A 21,895-nucleotide genomic window follows, 5' to 3' on the forward strand; every position below is an offset into this window, starting at 1 on the left:
ACGCAGGCGCAAAGCTATAAACTAGACATACGATTAAAAAACTTTAAAAATCACATGTGGGTATGTGTGTTGAGGTTAATTATGATCCAATAGCATTAAAAAGGGTATACTTACTTCTAAGTAAATTACTATAAACTTATTTGATTATTAATTATTGGTTTATACTTTGTCTCACTCCTCTCTTCAATGTAGTTTTGATACCTATTCATAAAATTGTATTTTTATTTACATGTTAGAAATAAAAGAAGGGAATAGATTATATTTTAGTCTCAGTACTAATGCATACAGGCAACACTGACAGAAACGGATAAATCATTTTCACAGTAATAATAACGTATTAAAGAATTATTGTATTCTATTCTCTATTAAAAGAGCTTCTGTATCACAAGCAAAAGAAGGGAGATAAATTTAAAACACAACAGAGGGAAACAACAAAACAAACATGAAATGATTCATTAATAATGTCACAAATGACATCATCTGTTATAACAGAGATCTACTGAATACCACTTTACGTAAACCTTTATGTACATAAAGCTACTTAATACTAAGCCTCATAGGGGGAAAAAAGTCATTAAAGATATTTAATGGTAGATTCCAGAAGTATTTGTGCTATATTTGAGAGAAGATTTATAAAACCATAATATTACTTCTGTGTTTTTTGGTTTTCAATTGTATTTCTAAGGAAACACACTAATAAAATGACTACAGTCTTTTTTGAATATACTAGTACTTTTAATCTGGGTGAATGGAGCTTGAATTCCCCTTTAAAATACAGCTCTAAAAGACTTTTCTATGAAGTCTCTAGTAGTAGTACAAAGGGAGGTCAGTGTGTTTGTATCTCTCCTTATTTCTTCAGCTGAGTGCACTGAGGTCATTTGGAAAGAAACCCGGCCACTCTGTTCCTGTCCAGCATTTGCTGCCCATTAGTGAAGGCAACTGCTGAGAGCAAAAGACTAAAGAGACGTCTTTTTCCCCCTTTTTCCTTCCCAAGGACATTTTCTCTCCCAAAACAATTACAAACAACATGACCTCCAATTCCAATTTATCCAACATGCGACGGCTGGTAGAACAACTGAAGCTTGAGGCCAGTGTGGAAAGAATCAAGGTAAAGCTGGCATCTTTACAGAACACGACTGCTTGCTTTCTACAAACTAGCTTTTGTTGATTGATGTAACTATTTTATTTAATGTGTACATTATGAATGTTGGTAAAGTGCAACTAGATTAATTTTGGAATATAATTCTTTACTTCTATTTTATTTAAAACACTTAGTGTACAGTATTACGCTACAGAAAAGTCACTCTGTATAGTTTCATAAATTTATAAATGCTTACATTAATATAACACACACCATTGATTAACCATTAAGTCAAAAAATGATTTTTAATGTAAAAGTCCAAAAAGTTCAGGATTTCTGCTTATAAATATAAGCCGGATTAGCTTTTTTTTACTACTAAATTCCAATTTATTGTTAATAATCTTAAGATTTGGGTTATTTACTGAGTGTTACTTAGTAAAAAAAACAAAACTGAATAATCAATACACAATACAAAATATTTAGTGCCACCTCAACTACAACCCTAATAATCTATAAAAGTATATAACTATTTATAATTTTGTATTATTTATTGTATTACTATCATTGTATTCTGTATTATAAGCATTATATTATATTATAATGGCACATTTTTGCATCAGTGCTTTTAAAATTAACAGGAAATCTTATGAATGATTTATTGTTTAAATGAAGGAGTTTATTAATCCGTCAAATCTGCTGTTGTAAATGCTAATATACTCTGGGTGTCAGTTATAGATATAACAAGTTTTTGGTTTTGCACAACCCAGGAACCAAAAAGCCTGCACTTGAATTGTTTTTTTAAAATCCTTTCAAAGAATATGTGAGTAACAGAGTTGTACCATCTGAGTGTATTTCTCTGTTTCTGCTTCCAGGTGTCCCAGGCAGCTGCAGAGCTCCAGCAGTATTGTCTGCAGAACGCAGGAAAAGACGCCTTGCTGGTTGGAGTCCCCACAGGCAGCAACCCTTTCAGAGAACCACGCTCTTGTGCCATAGTGTGAAGGTCAGGGTCCATAAAATGTGCAGCTTTGTTTCTTTGTAACGCCTATTATTACGCCTAGATTTCAAATGTGGAATAAAACGTTTTGCACCTTTTGCAGTGGAAGACAAAGTGGATACAAGTGGCATCTCACTCAATGAAGATATTAATTTTTTTTGGTTTTTTTATAGTGTAATAGATTTAAATTTCATGTTTTTCTAAAAATATTTTTACACAGTTTTGTAAATCATCATTTTTCTTTTGCCAAACACATTAAAGCACATCACGTGAACGTGCAGTCTTTTCAGTTTTCCTTTTAAATTGCTTTTACAAAGGTAGCCCTGTGAAAACGCCATTTCTGCACCAAACAGTCATACAGTGATTATCTGTAAAGTTTTCAAAGCGGATGTTTGTTGCTGAGCTCTAAATTATGCCTTGGAATCTCGTGGCGTCTGCGCTTCCTGATGTTCAGTCTAAGTCAGGAACACAGCCAGAGAGAGGAAACTGGGTCTTCCTGTTCAAAACTGCAAAGACAAAATGCCACTTTTCACTTATCCTTTGAGCTTTTTAAAACTTTTGGATGTTCCAGCTCAAGAGAATGCTTAGATAAAATAAAATAAATGAACTCTGTGCAGAAGGTGCTTTACAAACTATATAAAAACCATGTTGTTCATTGTATTTGTGTGCGACAGTTTACATAAGTCGTTTTCTGTTTAGTCAGTTTATTTGTATATTTTATTTTAAAACAGAACTTCTATTTTTTTGATATGTCTAAATTGTTCAAGAAACTGTTTAATCCTCCTAAAACAAGCCTAGCCAGTCATGAGACAGCTCTGCTTTATCACTTCCTTTTCCTGTCGCTGCATGGGCGAGTCTCAATAGCTCTCCTGTCATGATGCCTCCTTTGCTAGCAACCTTTGCTCTGCAAACAAGGCTTTAGCGGTTTCTGCAGATGCTTTAAATAAACTCCTAGTTCTCATTTCTCGTGTATCTTTGCAGTTTATTTAGCAGAAGTCTGGATTTCAGAGTGTCAGAGAAGAGGGATTTAAGACAGTATTGTCATATGTAAGCATGTATTTACAGTCAGAGTGTAAATATATGTTTATGTAAAAAAAAATAAACAAAATAAAAATAAAATGGGTGTTAAGCACTGAGCTTTACAAGTGCTGGTAATTGGTTTATAGGTAGACATACAGCCTCACAGCCTGGTGAGTTTTGCACTTAGGTGATGTCTTTCATCTTGTGCAAACAAACCAAAGCAAATGTTCTGCACATAATCTAATTTACAATAAATATATAAGTCTCTCTAATAGAATCCAAGTCAAAACTCATAATGGACAAACCTCAGCTAATCAACATTTATTTTTCTCATAGTGAAGAAAGAAAGGACTAAATTAATCTAGCTATTGACCACAAGTTCATGTTTCCAGCTTAAACATCCGGTTTCAACTGATTTTAAGGTGGCAAGGTGGTGAAGCGCTATGCCTTCACAGGATGAAGGCTCCTAGTTTGAATCTTAGCTGGAGCTTTTCTGTATGGAGTTAGCATCCTCTCCTTGTGCCTGCATGGATGCACTACTCCGCCTTCCTCCCATGTCCAAAGACATGCCTGTTAGGTTAATTGGTGAGTTTAAACTGTATGTGATAAAGGGGGTTAAAGTGTGGCGAGTATGGCATGAGTATCATGATAACTTTGAGATTTTAATGATTTTGATGAACTATTCTTTTTTTCCCAGTGTAGAATGGTTGTGTAGCATTACACATCTTTAATGACTTTAACAAAAACAAGAAATGGGTGCACAAGTTTGAATTGATTCTGGATTTTCTTTAATCCATACAGGGTCATAGTTATGCATATAGATTTAAACATAGAGTGAGGAACAAATATTTGAACACCCTGCGATCATGAAATTATGGAGGGGTCTGAAATTCACATTGTAGGTGTATTCCCACTGTGTGAGACAGCATTTAAACAACAATTCAAGAAATCACATTTTATGATTTTTAAAGACATTATTTGTATAGCACTGCTGCAGATAAGTATTAGAACACCCGGCAATCAGCAAGAATTCTGGCTCTCAAAGACCTGTTACTATGTGTCTACTCCACCTCTACTCCACCTCTACTCCACTTATTAATGTATGGAAAAGTGTGAAATTACACCATCTACTGGTCAGGTTTAGAGTTTACAAAAGTATGGAAGGGAGAGCCTTCAGCTACTGGGCCTCTCTCCTGTGAACAGCTGTGCTTTGAGACACCCTTTCCACTTTTAAAAATTAGAAATAAAACTTTCCATTTTCATAAAGCTGATAGTTAGGCTTGGATCATGTGACCTTAAAGCTATGCTATTTGATAAGCCGAGGCTGCCAAGGGACTTCCCATGATGCATTGAATGGTTCTTCACCACTCCTATTTTCTTTTTAATCTCTTTACTCTATTTTTTCTTCCAAAGTTTCACCTAAAAGTAGTAAAACGACTAAATGAAATGGTTTAAATGAAGTTTAAAGTGTAAGTAAAAGAAGGTTGCTACAACCATTTAAACTTCTGCATTAAACTTTATTTCACTTTCCTTAAACTCTCCAGGAATCAGTGCAGACCTACAAGGAATCCAGCTGTTCCAGCCATCTATTTTACTATCAGATTTTATCACCTACCCATCCACCTACATTTATCTGCTTTCTGTTCCAGGGAATGTGGGACGGACAGTGGAATGGAAAATTAAAAATAGAATCTAAAGTCCTTTTAAGCTAAACCGGTGCCACGTATTGTCAATGAATGCTCCACCTGTCATTTCATTCTTAAGAAAGCAAACCTCAGGTATAAAGGCAAACTTGTTCTCTAAAGAGAAAATAAACAGAATAGCTTGAATGGAGTTGTCTTCTCCTTTAAAGGTATGGGCGGGGATCGGAGTTGAGTTTCAGTGCCGCCTCCTTTTTTCTGTTCTCACACCCAGCAGCTCAGGCCAGTCACAGAAGAGTTAGCGAGCGAGCTTTGGACTGTGCTTTGGTTATAGCTTCAAGTATTCCCGGTTGATTATGAAATTAGCCACCATCAATGAAGAACCACAATACGACACACCACAGGGGAACTTCCACAGCCTTTCCACACCTTTTTCAAAGGTCGCTGACCCCTGAAAAAGGACTGAACCAGTTTGACTTTTGTTTGTTAATGAAACTGAACTTTAATATACTGGATGAAAACTTTTATCAAGTGGGGAGATGGCCAAAGTGTACAGACGCTATGTAGGAATAGTAATAGGTAAGATCTTTTCTCTTGTTCACCTTTCTTTCTCATTGTCCATAAGCAGAAGGCTAAAAACCCAAAATGATAACATTAAAATGATATGTAAATAGTTCTTATTTTAAATGCATGTCCTGTACTGTTCCAGTTTTCTTCTCATATATAGTTTTTAAACTGTCATTTGAATAGCTCTATGTTGTTTTGACTGGTATTAAAACCATGTGTTATCAAAATAATGGAGCCAAAACAGGTTTAAGGGCAATTCCCCGCTGAGCAGCTTGTGGAATAATTGTACTTGTACAATAAGCTTCACTTGTGGTTAATGATTAAATGAAGAGCTCATGCACAAGGAATGTGCATCTTCTGTGATCATTAATCATCATCAAATCAGGCTTCCCTCAAAATCAGGTTTGGAAACTGTTTGTGACGTTGTCCTTTCTATAGGTTTATATATTAAATAAACAATTATTTGCCAATACAGTCACCAGGAAAAGTAATACAGGATGTTTATAGAGTAGTAAAGGTCCTGTCATCTCTTATCCAGATCCTGTAAGTGCAATGCGGCTAAACACTGGTTAAAATGTGCATGTGTAAGTAAGTTGGTTGTGTGTGATTGGCTTTTTGTTTGTGCTCCTGGCTGCAGCTCTGGCCTTATGCAAATACTGCCTGGCAGAGTGGAATGCCACAGACGTGCCTCCCACTGGAACTGTGTCCGACTGTCATCTCCATGGCAACAGAGACAATTGCACAGGTAAATATGGAAAGGTGGTGCAGGGGGCATTTCCGTGACGGTATCATAACTGCTTCTTTGGTTTGACTTTTTCAGTAGTAGAAGTAGTAGGACAGATGTTGGTATGAAACATATACACACTTGGATAAGTATGTTATAAGTACATTGTTGAGGAGTTACAATATACAATACACAATATAAAATGTATCAACCCTTAGTACAGAGGTATTGTCAACAACCTCTGCTGGGTAATTTCTGTAATTAAGCAAATTTTAACTGCAGTCTCATCATTGTTAGATGGATGTTTTGGGAAATAAACCACTAGATAAGACCCATAACATGGGTGTTGTATTTTATATGGGATTAAGTACAATAGCACAAAATTCAAACCATCAATATTTTCTTATCTTGTACTATTAACTACTGTAACTACTCAACAACAATGGTAGTCTCCTACCATTCCTGGTGTAGTGACACCTTTTTGTTAAATAATATACTGCATAGTATTTTCAGTATGAGAGTCAAGGTTAGTTAGTTAGGTAAATTAACTAAAAGTAAACTAAAGACTAAAACTACATGTGAAAAAAGCATTTTCGGTAACTAAAATCTAATATATATATATTCTTTTGGAAAAATGAAGATTAATTTAGAACTTGGGAAACTAACTAAAATAAAAAATATAGAGAATTATGCTTAGTTTTAGTATTTGTTGGTAAAAGTTTTTATTACGACTTTGCTGATAAGGCATTGATGGACATGTTTATTGACACTGTGGATATCTATAAGACTGTATGTGAACTTCTTCAAGAAAGTTCAGAGTTTTTATTGTAATACCTTTACTGATTTCCTTATATCTTGCTTCTGAATTATGCTCTCTATACAACACTGATTAAAAAAAGACTAAAATTTACACTTTCGCTCTAGAAACTAAACTGAATATAAGACAAACACTCAAAATAAAATTAAAATAAAAACTGATTATATAATGGAAAAGCTCTAATCAGAGTCCAAATTAATAGTTAATTAATAGATTCTATTTAAGATTTGAAATGAAAACACTGACTTTATGTTTGTATAGCTATAAAACAATCATCGTTGTTTAGCTAAGGTGTGGAGAAAGCGCAGAAACAGGTTGAAACACACTATTTAGCACCGCTTTTCACTTTGATTTGATTTTTTTTTTTTTTAAAGACGTGGTATTTTAATTTGTGAGTTTTATAGGGTCTAAAGACTTGTTCAGGCTAGCTATGTCCCCTTTTCCACAGTTTTTGCTAAGCTAACCAGCAGCTAGTGTTAGCTTTATAGCTCACAAAGTGACAGTGGTATCGATTGCCCCATCTCGGCTAACTCTTGGCAAGAAAGCAAATAAAGCTACTTCCCAAACTATCTCTTTAAACTTTGTAACATGAGATTTTTCCTTTCAGCACTGAGGTCATGACAGCAAACTGGGTCTCGTGTTTCAGCTAACAAGTGAAGCGCTCTCATTGATGTCACAGCCCTATTGTTTTACAAGCTCAATATTCAAAGATAATGTCATGAGAGCCGCTTGTAAAGATAGCGGTAGTCAGAAGAAGTGTTATGTGAAACTGGTGGTCAGAAGTTCATCTCCATGGCTAACCAGCAGCTGTCAGGGTGTGTTGTATCATGTGTGTGTGTGATAGAGAAAAAGGAGAGGACAAAAACATAAAACCATTTCATTTTGTAAAGAATTTTAATGAAACAACTTGATTTCCAAAACATTTGGGATGAATAAAAACAGGATGATGTCAAATCTCACAACAGAACATAGAAAATTGATCAGATCTTTTAACTGAAATATTTTACTACTACGTGAAAAATATGAGCTCATTTTGAATTTAATGGCAACAACATGTCTTAAAAAAGTTGTCATGAGGGCAACACAAGGCCAGAAAAGTAAGTGGTAAAAAAAACACCTGGAGGAACATTTTATAACTAATTAGGTTAACTGGCAATAGGTCACCAACACGATAACGTTTTAAAAAAGAGCCTCTTAGAAAAGCAGAGTTTCTCTGAAGTAAAGTTGGGCAGAGGTTCACCAATCTGCAAAATAAATGTGGAATGTGGAACGATTTTAGAATAATATGTCTCAAAGCAAAATTGCGAAGACTTTTAATATCTCATCATCTATGGTAATAATATCATAATATCATCAAAATATTCCGAGAATCTGGAGAAATCTCTGTACGTAAGCGACAAGACTAAAAATCAGTATGCATTAAAAGCAGGTATGATTCTGGCAGGAACGTTTTGGCACGGACTCAGGAGCACTTCAATACATCAATGTTTGCGAACACAGTTCACCGTGCCAACTACAAATGCTCTGTCATGCAAAGAAAAAGCCATGAACATGATCCGGAAATGCTGCCTGAGCCAAAGCTCATTTAAAATGAGGGCAAGTGGAAAACTGTTTTGTCGTCAGACAAACTAAAATTTGAAATTCTTTTTGTAAAACAGGATCATGGTGTCCTCTGGATTAAGGAGGACAAAGACAATCTGGTTATGATCAGCATTCAGGTCAAAAGTCTCCAAAGCAAAGCCTAACCCTAACCCCAAGGCCAATAAGTGTCATGGTAGAAGAATCCAGGGGCTAAACTGGCTTGCAGTCCAGATCTTTCACCAGTTGAATCCATTTGATGCATCATGAAATGGAAAATAAGAAGAGTCAGGACTGTTGAGCAGCTATAATTTCATATCAGATAAGAATGGGAAAACATTCCTTTCTCAAAAGTCTTGCAATTGTTTGCAGACTGTTGTTAAACATGGCCGAGTCCCAGCTTTCTAAAGACATGTTGCTGCCATCAAATTCAACATGAGCGAAACTTTTTCTTAAAGGATTTTCGGTTTATATATTTGATATGTTTTCTATGTTCTATCATGAATAAAATATAGAATAAGCAGATTTGCAAATCATCATATTCAGTTGTTACTGACATGTTGCACAGCATCCCAACTCTTCTGGAGCTTAGGTTGTACAGACACGTGCCTAATGAGATCTCAATGACACCAGGCCTTTCCTGGCATGCATTGCACAGTTCTTCAGTGGATCGTGTTACAAACAGTCTATATATACACACATCATGCCATGCCAGAAGGTGAGGGTGTACATCAAAGAAGATCATGACACAGTTACAGAAATAGACGTTTGGAGAAATGAGCTCATTTGCTTTTGGTACATTTGTTCATTTAGACAAGGTGACTGATAGAACTCCATTAGGCCTATATACTAGAATGAGGCTGCACATAAAGAAAATCTTTTTGTGTTAGCCATACACTGTAGGCAATATGAAAGACAGAAATCTGAAAAGCAGCGGGGGCTCTAACTTGAACTTGGTCTTGCTATCTTTTGAGAAATTAGCTCAAAAGTATTTGAAGTAGAGACTGAGCTGATTAGGTAATGATACAGCTTATTCTTAGAAGTTGTTTTAGTGCAACCAATACCTGAAATCAAGGACAGCACATGGCACTAGGACTTCTCAGGGGTAACCATTTTATTGGAACCATAATTTACGAAATAAACATCAGGCTGTATTGAAGAAGGCTTTAAAACATTGAGTCACTTAAGAAAATGTTTTCCAAAATCAAGCGTAGGATAATTTACTCAAAGACTTCTCTATAATCTGATTTCTTTTGGCAGTCACAATAGTACGGTGGCCCCTAGAGACAAAGCACGTACAAACTCCAAAACACTTACAAACTCCAAAACACATGCAAACTCCAAAACACTTACAAATTCCAAAACACATGCAAACTCCAAAACACGTGCAAACTCCAAAACACGTGCAAATTCCAAAGCACGTGCAAATTCCAAAACACATGCAAACTCCAAAACACGTACAAACTCCAAAACTTGTGCAAATTCCAAAGCACGTGCAAACTCCAAAACACATGCAAACTCCAAAACACGTACAAACTCCAAAACTCGTGCAAATTCCAAAACACGTGCAAATTTCAAAACACGTGCAAACTCCAAAACACGTGCAAATTCCAAAACACGTGCAAGCTCATAATATATATAAGTGTGGTTGTTCTATCCTTGCAGGTTTTTCTGCCGGTATCCAACTCCATGTGTTTGCAACAAACTTGCCTTTTATTTTGCAAATCAAGCTCAACACTGCCCCTAGCGTCCTGGAGCACTTCTGTTGTGTTATGGAGTTTGCATGTGCTCCAGAGCTTGTACGTGCTTTGGTTTTTGTACGTGCTTTGGAATTTGTACGTGTTTTGGAGTTTGTACGTGCTTTGTCTCTAGGGGCCACCATACAAGAGTCTCCCCCATTAGAAAGAATGCAGGGTTAAGGCACTAACACATTGACTTCACTCGGTGTCTATATGCTCGACATATATATCTATCTGTTTTGTATACAATCAATGACAGTGACATTAGAATTTGATAAATGGTAATATTAATAACATTTTTTGTGCTTTACTTTTTCAAACCATAAACAAAAAAGTTTTTCGTTTTTTCTAAGCAAAGTTTATTTTTGACATGGCATAAGAAAATAGCTTTGATATGCAACATACATATTTTCCCCATAAGTACAGCTGGAGGACTCCATAGCTACATATAAGCATTTGAGTAGTTTTAAAAAGACAAGTAACAAGGGAACACAGTTCATCTATCTCAGGTTAAAGGGAACAAAATCCAGCTACCAGCCCAAGTTGTAGTTTTGTGAGGGCTTTCATAAGGGACTATTTTATGCCTAGTAATAGTGACGGGGTCATTGTTGATGGTCACAGACATTTTCATACAGTAGACTATTTTACCAAAACTGATTAAAACTATGCTTTATATAGAACAACTGACAAATATCACTGTTTAATTTCTGTATTTATGAGCTTCTATACGTGCTTGCAGGCAATGATTAAACTCCTCCCCTTTCCTCACATTTTACTCCTCCCGAAGACACTATAGATACTGGACAGTCGAATGGGCACTTCTCAAAATGCCCAGAGGAACTTGAGCATTACTGCATCCATGGGGAGTGTCGTTACATTAAGGACCAGGATGCACCATCCTGCAGGTGAGGCGCAGATTTCCAAACCCTGTTTCCAAGTTGTGTAAAATGTAATTTAAACAAAACTCATTCTGCAAAATCTTTTAGCTGTGGAGCAGAGACAGTGACAGGAGACTGACAACAAGGACATTTATTTAAACAAACAACAGGGTGCAAAAGAAAGCCCTGTCATTTATGTTTCTACACGACAGTGGTTCCAGGGTTCCTTCCGAGCATGTTTAAAGAAGTAGACGAACAGATGCCTTGCAAAAAAAATGCACACAAAAGCAAGACAAAAATTAAGTTAGGAACACATTTTATGTTCTTTGCCGCAGGTGTCAGATCGGTTTCATTGGTTCCAGGTGTGAGTACCTAAACCTGGAGGGGCAGAAACAAGTCAAACAAGGAATCATAATTGCCTGTGCCATCGCAGGGCTTGTGCTATTAATTCTTCTTGTTGTTTTCATCTTCATCTGTTCACGGTAAGTCTTTGTGTACATGTGAGGGGCTAAATGAAATGTTTTTTCACCATTGTATGTAATGCATGTAAAGGATCAGAGTGTATGCCTGCTGCATACTGATGATTAGCTCTTGGCTCTTGATTGTTGGCCATGATTGTTTCTTTCTCAGTCGCAGGAGGAGATTGCAAAGCAACAGACGAAGGGAGGAACCACGGAATGGGACGGAGAAGCTTGGCATGATGATGGACAGCAATGCAACAGGCTCAACTTTAAAGCCCGACTCAGCAGAGCAAGCCCTCACAAATTCTGTATGAGAACCTAGCTGAGGCACATGTCTGGGAATCGTTTATACATAAAAGAGGATAGCGGCCACCTTCGCTTAAGCTATCAGAGGTCCGTGAACGGCACCGAGACCTTAAAGGAAGGGCGTTTATGGATAAAGTGCATCTGGTGGTGCACTTTATGGGAGTTTATACAGTTCCTTTTAACACTCTTCAAAGAAGTGTGAGAGCAAAGAAGATGCCTTCCAGGATTTATGATAAATATCAGTCGGGGAGCTGTGTTTAGCTGCTGGTGTGCTGGCACGGGTGATTTTTCCACTGCTGTGGAGGAACAGGCTCATCTAAGTGCTGCTAGGCTGCACCACACTAAATAAACTGTTGCTATCCTGGAAAAGGCTGTGACACCAGTTGGCAGTGATAACAGTTGATCTGGCTGACCAGATAGTGCGACACATGGACACTAAGACATGAAAGGAAAAGGACTTTACAAAGATACGGCACTCCATGAACTCCAGTAAACTCTTGTCATGTGCACAAACCATTAGATGTATAGAAATCTTCAGAGTACTGCCAGCTGCTGTTTTAGTAGCTTTGTGTCATTTTTGTATTGCTCCTATTTGTTTACGGCTGGTTTTGCTTTAGTGTCACGTCACAAGATCAGAGTGTTTATTGTACAGGCACCAGTAAAATCAACAGTTGTCACTTATTCAGCAATCCACAGAAATGAACTAACACCGAATATTGTTACTCAGAAACATTAGCAATGCAAGAAAAGCATGTATATATATACAGTATGTATAAAATGCAGTTCTGGATTCTCCTGGTTTGGAGGAGGACAAGGAGAACTTGTGCTAAAGGCTGTTTTGATCGGTATATTTGGAGCCGAGAAGCCTCTGAGCTACAGAGGCTGAACAGCTGAGCCTGTGTGTGGAGGCTTGGCTTAACTAAAAGCGCTCCACTGTATGAGACAGTTTCCAAACTTGCTAGCCTTTCACTTTGGGGTTTTAATGTGTATCTGTATGTGTATGAACTCTAAATGTAGTCTGAAGAGAGTGAGGACAAAGTCAGAGAAGCTTGTTCTCATGTTTATATGTCACCTGTCAGTAAATGTGCCTCCTATGTGCACTGTGCATTTGCATTTGCTTCAGCCATTTTTTTCCAAATTGTCTTTTCGAATGAAACCGACACTATGCGGTGCTCTCTAAGAAATGGAACATGCCTTTACTCTGCAGGCTAATAAGTGTTCACAATCGCTGCTGACGTGCAAATTCCTGCAGATAACTGTATCTCTGTAACCTTTCATATGAAACTATTATTTCATCCTCCACAACACAGACTCTGGACTACATAAACAAGCATGCAAGACGTACCGCAGTCATATTAAATCGTAATTATGCTTCATTGCAGGTGGTTGTTATGTTGCTATGGTTCTGTAACTTGTGTCAGCAGTGTGATCCAAAAAATACCAGTGTGACAGCGAACATAACACACCATCATCCTTCGACATAAAAGGATGTAATCCTGCTGGCACAAACCTGCAGGATTACATCCCCAAATGGGAATTATCCTGTAACTGACTTTATCCTTAAAACCATCACAGCTTTGCATATGTCATGCACATGCACAGCAGCTGTTACATGTATTATCCTAAAAGTATGCTAAAGGAACATGAGAGAGAGATTTCACTACATTCAAAATTATCTTAAGAGTTTAAAATTCACAATTTTGTCATCTTAGTAGAACCTTAAATGTCATGCACATTCTCTATTAGGTATCGACATGCTAAGCTATTATGTCCACGCTATTCTTAGAAGTGTTGTTTACAATATGGCAGGTAGAGATGTCATACTGTTACACCAAGGAGGTCAGCTCAAACTAATAATTTGGGTGTCTGAAAATGCAGAGAGATGAATAAGAAGATTTATTTTATATTAAGAAGATTTACCCTCATGTCCGTCTGGTGAATGTGAATGTAGATGAATGCAGTTGGTCTGTACTTATTGGTGAGTTCTCACCATTTTGAGGAGGTCTGATAGTGTCCCACCCAGCGGAGCGCTTTTTGAGAATGATGATCTGCAGTCTTTTGTGTGGTGCCCCCTGTTTCGCTTCTGTGAAGGTCTCAAGGGCAATGTTGCTGATTATTGTCTAGATTTGAAGGTAAGTGTGCAGAAACTCACTGTGGTCCCTTATCTGCTGGAGGGGAGTAGGTGTACTAGAAATGGAAAATTTATAACGCAAAAACTTCTTCAGAGCTTCTCTGTCTCACGAAAAACAAAATAACTGAGATGACACATATGTTATGTGTTGCTCCAGTGGTCCACTAATAATTGCAGCTACACTGTGTGGTGCAGATTGATGATCTGTTTATGCCTTTGACAGCACTGTAGTGCATACAGTTAGGTTCAGACAGTCATCTGCTGCCAATATATTCACATTATTTCAACAGACTTCATGTATTTGATGCATAAAGGCTTCTTTATCTTAGGCTCAACTCTATCCAGTTCTACTGACTCTATACCAGACACTGGATGAGAGGTGTGGTATAGACACCCCAAACATGTATTGTCACACCAAGGAGCCACTTCATAATCACCAGTTAACCGGACAAGCAAGTCTTTGGACAGGTTGAAACCTAGAGCCTTACTGTGAGGCATCTGACACAAGCACGGGTTCAGGTCAGTTTTAGTTCTATAGTACCAAATTACAACCACACTCACCTCAAGGTGCTTTAAAGTGTAAGGTAAAGACCCTACAATAATAGGAAGAAAACCCCAACAGTCAGAAAAAACCTATGAGCAAGCATTTGGCGACAGTGGGAAGAAACACTAAGAAACCTCTGGTGGAACCACACTCAGGGAGGGGCGAACCATCCACCATGACTGGTTGGGAGGGAGACAGGACAAAAGACACACTGTTGAACTGAGGCAGAGATTAATCATAATAACTAATAATTAAATGAGTGATGTAAAAACCCAGGTTGAAAAGAGTTGGGTGAAGAAGAAACACTCAGTGTATCATGGGATGCTCCCAGCAAGCTAGATGTATTTCAGCATAACAACAGGAGGGTTCAGGGATGCCTCATCCAGCCCTAATTATTAGCTTTATCAAAAAGGTCATTTTTAATATAATCTTAAAGATAGAGTGAGTGTCTGTCTACTGAATCATACCAGTCTGGGAGCTGGTTCCACAGAAGAGAAGCTAGTGTGGGAGAAATATGCTCTCTCATTCTAGTCCCTATCAATAGGCTTTTAATGTCTTGTTGTTATACAAGCCAGAGAGAAGTGACTGCTGACCTTGGCCAAATGGCCTTGGTCCCTGTTGATGCAACGGCTATACCTTTATCAAGGTCCTCGCGTGACCAGGAGTCTACACCACTGTGTTGCACAACTAATCTAACTACACCATCAAGTTAGATAGTCAGCATTGACCCCCAAGCTGAGCAATGTCTTCTGTGAGAGCTTATAAACGATTTTTTTCCCCATCTGTGTACTCTGTGTTTTGTCATAGTTGATTCCAAGATAAATGAACTGTAATTTACTGTATCTAGCACTTTTTATACTACCAGCCTCATCCACAGGCAGATTTTTACACACACTGACCCATCCATGCAAATCTACCCCGATTTGCATGGATGGGTCAGAAAGGGGAGATGGAATTGCCAACCCCGTGAACAGCTGACAACTCACGCTAAATACTGTTGCGCTAATACTTTACGTCTGCATCTCTGGAAGATTGTTTCTGTATGAAGAAAAACTGGTCTAACCAAACTTTAACGATACTTGGCACGTCATATTAAAACAAGGATTCTCAATGACATGAAACAGATGTCATGTTACAAAACTAATCCTTTTAGAATGCCAACTCTTTTTTGCCTTTTTTGTGTACTTCCTGTTAACATACCTGCTGGCGCTTGCTTTGTTTCTCTGTGTTGTGCGCATAAGTCACGTTCCTTTCACGTCATCAGAGATGGGAGGGACGTCACAACCGAGTCGACCATGTTGCAGGAATAGCAGTTGAAAACAAAACAGGCTATTAGGTCATCACTACCACTACCTGGAGTACAATGCAATGCCTTTTTTTCTCTTTGTACTTTAAAACACCACAACAGTACATTCGTGGATAGAGCCTGGTCGATGCTTTTTTTTTTTTAAGCAAATCACAAATAAACAAAGGTGGCAGTACAGATTACAAGCTCTGATGTTTTACATACTACTTATAGCATTTGGACTGTGAAGTCAGGGTGGACTGCAGTAATACACTGTATATAAACACTGTATATAGAACTTGCATGCAGCCATCCCAGCAAAGATGCCCTCTTGGGGCCCATGTGGAGCTACTGTGAACAGACCTACATTTCACAGTGGGCTGCCCACTGTGTAATGTAGAGCCTAGGTCCAGATTGGCCCCAGTGGGGCAGCTCATGGCGTGGGCTGACTGTGGGTTGCTCACACTAAGCAGACAGGGACCCATTATAAATGTGCAGCATGTCCACAGTATACCCACATTAGAGGAGTGCCTACCCCAGTGCGGTCCCCTGATGTGCCTCATGGTACGTTAGTACCACCAGTTAGTATGCAGTGTGGACCAGAATGTTGCTCAAAAAACAAAACAAAAAAAGCTGCTGCCATTTTCACAAGGAGTTGAAACATCAGTTAGCTCCACATATTAGATTTGGCACATTTTTTACACTAGCCCCAAGGGATTTGTGTCTACTCCAAGGTTTGGAACAGGGATCTTTCACTTGTTAAGCAAATGTGTAAAACTGCTACATCATCTAAAAGAAGGAAAGAAAGATAGAAAACAACCCTTAAATCCTATCAAAAGCATCAGTCTGACTTAGAAAATGAAATACAGCCTGATAACTTTCCAAGGTACCAACAAACGATGGTATGGTACAGTTTAATGGGTCAAAGTAGCAAAGCTGAAGCCTTGAGACACTTATTGACTTCAGCTGCTGTGTCTAGACACCTGTCAATCAAAGCAGCCATGAACCAAACTCCATTATCCAAAAGCCCACCCCATTCCAGCTCTCCACAGACATTCTTTTGTTTTTTGTTTTTTCATACCAGGCTGTAAACATACTTTTTAGTGCAGTAAAAAGTAAAGCTGACCATTTTAACACGGGACTTTTTATTGACTGACTCACTTTTGTGGAACCAGCCTCAGGTGACTGGTTGGTGTATAGGTGTGATTGGTTGCGCAATCTTCTCAGCTGCTGTAGTTTGCCGGACTTCTCACGATGCCATGATTAAGCCCCATGAATCTCTGTTATCAGTGATTTGTTTTGGTCACAGTCAGTTTGAATTTGATCATGTGAAAAAAGGTCTCGGTTGCAGGTGGAGACAAGACTGACTTGTTCTTGGCTTCTGCTACAGTGAAATGCTTTGCCTAGGATGTCTGAAAAGTGGGCTAATTCTCACATTTTTATCCACATAAATGAAATCAACTGATTAATAAGCACTAAAAATACTCTGAACACCAATCACACTGTGAAAAAAATGTCTGTGTAAATCTCTGCTAGACTTTGTTGACAGTGAAAGTTTAGGATCTTTGACCTAATTTCATTGGGCCAGAGCACCCGGCTGACTTCAAAAGTGCGAGAGCCGTGGTATGCTGGAGTTTCTATATGAGGGGTGTGTCTGTTGTACTGAGAAATGAATGTGATAAGAGAGACAGAAACCTGCCAAACTGTTGTAGATGTTTAATTTGTTAGAGAGGCAGTAAAAACCTCTTTCATAAACAACACCTTAAATGACTGTGCCTGTTTATTTCCGGTGGACATTAGACCTTTGATGAAATACAACTACAAGCCTATCTCGATTCACTCTCCACCATGACTGCTATCAGCTCCATCTGTTCTCTGGTATTTCTGCCAGCTATAGGGGCTCCAACAGCTGTGCTGTGACTCCCAAACACCGGATGCCACTTAAATCAGCATTGGAAGCAAGCTTGGGGAGTTGTTCAGGAAGAGTTACTGGGCTTTGGATCCTCCCACTTTTCCAACCAGCTTGCGTTCAGCTGCTGTAGGTCCTAATAATGCCACTGGAGGTCAGCAGAGCACAACCACATTTAAATTAATAAACATAATTCAGTAAGTCATCATTATGCTCACAAACCTCTGCATACTCAGCAAGAGACTCAAAACTGAATGATGTGACAATTCTAAATGTGTGCATACACACTTTGTAAGGGCTGCAGTAGAAAAGTATGTGATCTGGAAGGCAGTTCTAAATCTTTACATTAAATACATGAGTTTTACAGTACTACGCCTGTATGTCCTTAACTTTATTCCAGTTTAACGCTGGTTCATATTTGATCTGCTATATTTGAGAAGAAAATATTTTACTTTTTGTTTTTCACCAGTGACACTTAACGTAGAGCCAGTGGGTAAATCAGAACTTTGAATTCTTTTAAATTCAATCTTCTTCTTCTCCTTTCAGCTGTTCCCTTTAGCGGTCGTCACAGCAGCTCATCTGCTTTCATATCACTGTGTACCTAGTCTGTCACGCCAACCCTCCACATGTCATCCTTCGCCACGTCCACAATTCTTCTCTGAGTTTTTCTTTTTTTCTAGCTGTTTTGTGAAGATATTTCTAAAACAAGGTGGAAACTAGTGGGAAGGCAGGCAGTTGTGATTAAAACAGCAAAGATTTTCCCTCTCATGCAGCTTTTATTTGTATTTTATCCTCAGTGCTGTGGAGGTTCACAGCGTGTCCTATACATTGGTTTCCTCAGAAGATTTTTGGCTTATCAGATCAAGACAAAGAGCAAATGTTCACTGAAAGCAGAGTACCTCTGGGATTTAGACAGTCTAATCTTTCATTTAGACTCCCATAAGCAGAAAATGAACCCTGTCCACCTGGCTTTATGGATAATGTAAAGAAAACTCCTTCATCATTGTTGATGATAGCTCATTTCACCCCCTTGATCCTGTGTGTCTTATCAAATGAAACTGCAGCTTGAACAGGTTAACTTACTGCTGGAATTGATAAGCCATATGTCAATTATTAATCAGCCATTCCAGTTTTATCTGAGGCCCCACGCTGCCAACAAATTTAAAAAAACCAAGAAAACGTGGTTGCTGCAGGACCAAGAACATGAAGTAAACTCGAAGTATTACTGTGACTTGGCCTACGTGCCTCAAGTAGTCAGTTACTCACTGGCAATAACATTAAAGCACACAAAAAAAACAACAGCAAATTGTTTTCGAACCAAATCTCAGAAAACTAAATTGTTTTATTAAGTGCTTATGGCATGACGCTCACATATTCTCCACATTCCTGATGCACTGACTCTCTGTCTCTTTTGAGATTTTCTACACCATTACAGAGACACTCTTGCTCAAAATTTCATTTGCCTTCTTTCTCATGAGTCTCTTGAGAGTTTGCAGCCTTCCCTTGATCATGTATTGTTCTCAAAAACAGGCCAATAGAATCTGTATAGAATCTGTATAATAGAAAGTCTGTATAATGGTCTTTGTTATTCCTCTTGCTATCATTTGCTACAGCTGTATTGATTTATATATCCACATTAGTGTTGGCTCAAGGGCACCATGTGAAGTAAACACTGTGTAACAATGTGATGTAGTTTCCATGTATTAAACGTTTTTTTTTCTTGCCTTGAGCCGACAGATTGTTGTGTAATTTGGCAAATGGAGACCTTTCCTGACCTTTCTCTTGACTGTAACAGCCAAAGGGACGATTTCTACCTGGACTGGACTTTCTGTAAAACCCAAAGAATGTGAAGGTTATGCTCACTCTCAAGGCCTTGACTTAATGTCTTATTTATCTTCACTTACAGTCCCAATGGTGTGAAAGACTGTAGTTAAAGTTAGCTTAAAAATGTAGTGCACTAATGTCAAGCAGTCCTAGTGCTCCTAAACTCCACATGAGGTTAAGAACTAAAAGCTGATCTGGCTTCAGATTTTGTTTTCTTGGAATAAGAGATTAAACTTGGGTTGCATTAGGTTTTCTGCATTAGCAGCGGGTAAGTTGCTGTTAGATCACATTAAAACCAGTTTTATCAGGTGGTGCCCATCGAGCTAAATAGGAATATGTCCGACATAATGGAAAATGCTGGCAGTGAATCTGATTCATGGAGGCATGTTGGTTTGGTTAATTCAAATCTTACCTTTATGAAAAAAAGTTAAACAAATAAATAAAATAGGAATAAACCCTAAACCAGATTAGCAATCTACAGGTGTCTTTTGGAATTGGACTGAGGCCACCTTCTCTAAAGGGTCTTCTTGGCCCTGTGGTTTTGGTGCGTGCTTAAGTCCAATTACCGTCTTCACACCTGCCCACGCGAACCGCACCAAGGCGGAAGACAAACCAGAAGTAGATTTAAATGGACCAGATAGCTACTACTACTACTGTGACACAGCCGTCGGTTCGTGAACTCCTATTATTAAACCTTAAGACGAACATTTTTTCATTACCGTCTTGATGTTTTAAAAACAGACATGGTGGAGCGAGGGATCTGCAGAAACCATATGCTCATTGGTGAATAACTTGTCAGTTAAGAGTCAGTGAGCATATCACTGACAATTAGGGTGATCAAAATATACAAAATGGATAATTTCTTAATCAGTATGACCAAAAATGAGTCACTGAAGCCATGAATTTATGAGAAAAGAATGTTGCTATTGGCCCCTGGTGGCCTTTAAAAAGAATTCAGGCTTACAGGCACTTCTGCATTAGCTTCTTTTTTGAGATGCTGAAGCTACGCCCATCTTTTATATACAGTCTGGGGTTTGAAAAGCACTTGCTGGTGGAAACTTCTCAAATATATATATGTATTTTTTCTCAGCTGCTTTGTTTGATGAAGTTCGCCAAATAATATATTAAACATTTTGATACTTAGGCACAGCAGAAAGAACATTTATTAATGCTGGACTGGATTGTGTCCAGTGTATGTCATTTATTTATTTATTTGTTTTTTCATTTGTGTTGAGATGAAATAAAACAATTTTCACTTCACCTCACATGCAAATATACAACAAGTGCTCTTTTTCTTTGCAAACTAGAATGTGAAAATAAATAAATAAAAATCTGAAGAGTACTCACTCCGATGCACAATAGCAGTCACTTCCACTCTGAAACATAATAGTCAGATACAGCAGGAATTCACTGTTAGTGAAAACACGTAGGATGAGACTGTCAGCAGTAAGAAAGAGTCTGCTGCGATTCTGACAAAAGATCTAAAGATTCTTTACCACTGTGGATTACACAGCGTAGGAAATGTGTCATGCTAGTGACACTGGCTTGTTCATTTCTAGAACTAAAACTTCATTTTGAAAGATTTTTGTGCAACTTTCTGAAGGTTAAATTTTGTTTTCTTTGAAGCTTAGATGAGCTGATGTGGGAACTTCAAAAATGTTGCAAAAAAATGTGACAAAATTGAGACTGCAAGGTGAACTCACAGAAGATCCTTTTTTCATTTGTTTTTTGGAGTAATAGCTCACATTTTGAGTAATTTTTGTAGAAACAGGTACAGAATTGGTTGTTTATCCCCTCAGTGGCTACTTTGTGATAAAACGGGAAAAGAAGAGGTGAATTTGATACACAAGTTGATCCAAAAAACTGGCAATTATATCATAATTACTCTTTTTCTCTTTCAGCTGCATGTTGAACAGCTGTGAGGACCACTCTTGTGGCTCTTAATGTAGTGCAGGAATAATAGCAGGTTCCAGTGATATTTAAAGTTTATGTTGCCAAACGCGTGTCCTCGAAACTCCACACGATAGTGTGTTTTTGAAGGTTGTGCGACTGAATGATGAATGACATTCTCGTGTCACATGCACGCAGCATTAAGGCAGGTGACTCTCTGACTTTCAGGTTACTTGCGCATAAGGCTGTTCTGAAGTGGAATCAGTATAAAAGAAAAAAAGATCCATAATGAAAACACTGCTTTCAAGAAATCGTCTAAGCTTTTTTGTGTCTGACAATCGGTGTTTATGTTTATGTGTAGGATGTGTGCATGATACAGAGAGTGCGATATGAGGAAGAAGATGTTCCAGACGATCTGAAGATATAAAAAAATTCATGCATAAAATAAAGACACTACAATTTTTTTAACGATTTATTTCCATTCTCTGAATTTTCTTGTCCGTGGAA

General features: G+C 38.0%; 1 protein-coding gene across 2 annotated transcripts; it reads left to right on the top strand.

Annotated features, from left to right (window-relative positions):
• Positions 1–852: 852 nt before the first annotated feature.
• Positions 853–13,181, top strand: btc (betacellulin, epidermal growth factor family member). Of its 2 annotated transcripts, XM_013275236.3 has the most exons (7): positions 853–1,108; positions 1,954–2,081; positions 2,179–5,314; positions 5,940–6,047; positions 10,948–11,065; positions 11,374–11,520; positions 11,669–13,181. In XM_013275236.3, exons 3-7 carry the CDS (start codon positions 5,275–5,277, stop codon positions 11,811–11,813), a joined length of 558 nt encoding a protein of 185 aa, XP_013130690.1. In that variant the 5' UTR covers positions 853–1,108; positions 1,954–2,081; positions 2,179–5,274; the 3' UTR covers positions 11,814–13,181. The 2 variants fall into 2 exon arrangements, with proteins under 2 accessions (XP_013130690.1, XP_003451531.1); XM_003451483.5 differs by lacking the exons at positions 5,940–6,047; positions 10,948–11,065; positions 11,374–11,520; positions 11,669–13,181 and having other exon boundaries at positions 874–1,108; positions 2,179–3,036.
• The last annotated feature ends 8,714 nt before the right edge of the window (positions 13,182–21,895 follow it).

Source organism: Oreochromis niloticus, linkage group LG7, assembly GCF_001858045.2.
Source record: "Oreochromis niloticus isolate F11D_XX linkage group LG7, O_niloticus_UMD_NMBU, whole genome shotgun sequence".
Lineage (NCBI taxonomy): Eukaryota > Metazoa > Chordata > Actinopteri > Cichliformes > Cichlidae > Oreochromis > Oreochromis niloticus.

What these genes read in the sequence shown, in the direction of transcription:
- btc (XM_013275236.3), top strand. Translation starts at nt 5,275, where the DNA reads ATGGCCAAAGTGTACAGACGCTATGTAGGAATAGTAATAG. An exon ending in CAACAGAGACAATTGCACAG is followed by an intron (nt 6,048 to 10,947) that starts GTAAATATGGAA and finishes CTCCTCCCGAAG; the next exon opens with ACACTATAGATACTGGACAG. An exon ending in TTCATCTTCATCTGTTCACG is followed by an intron (nt 11,521 to 11,668) that starts GTAAGTCTTTGT and finishes TTTCTTTCTCAG; the next exon opens with TCGCAGGAGGAGATTGCAAA.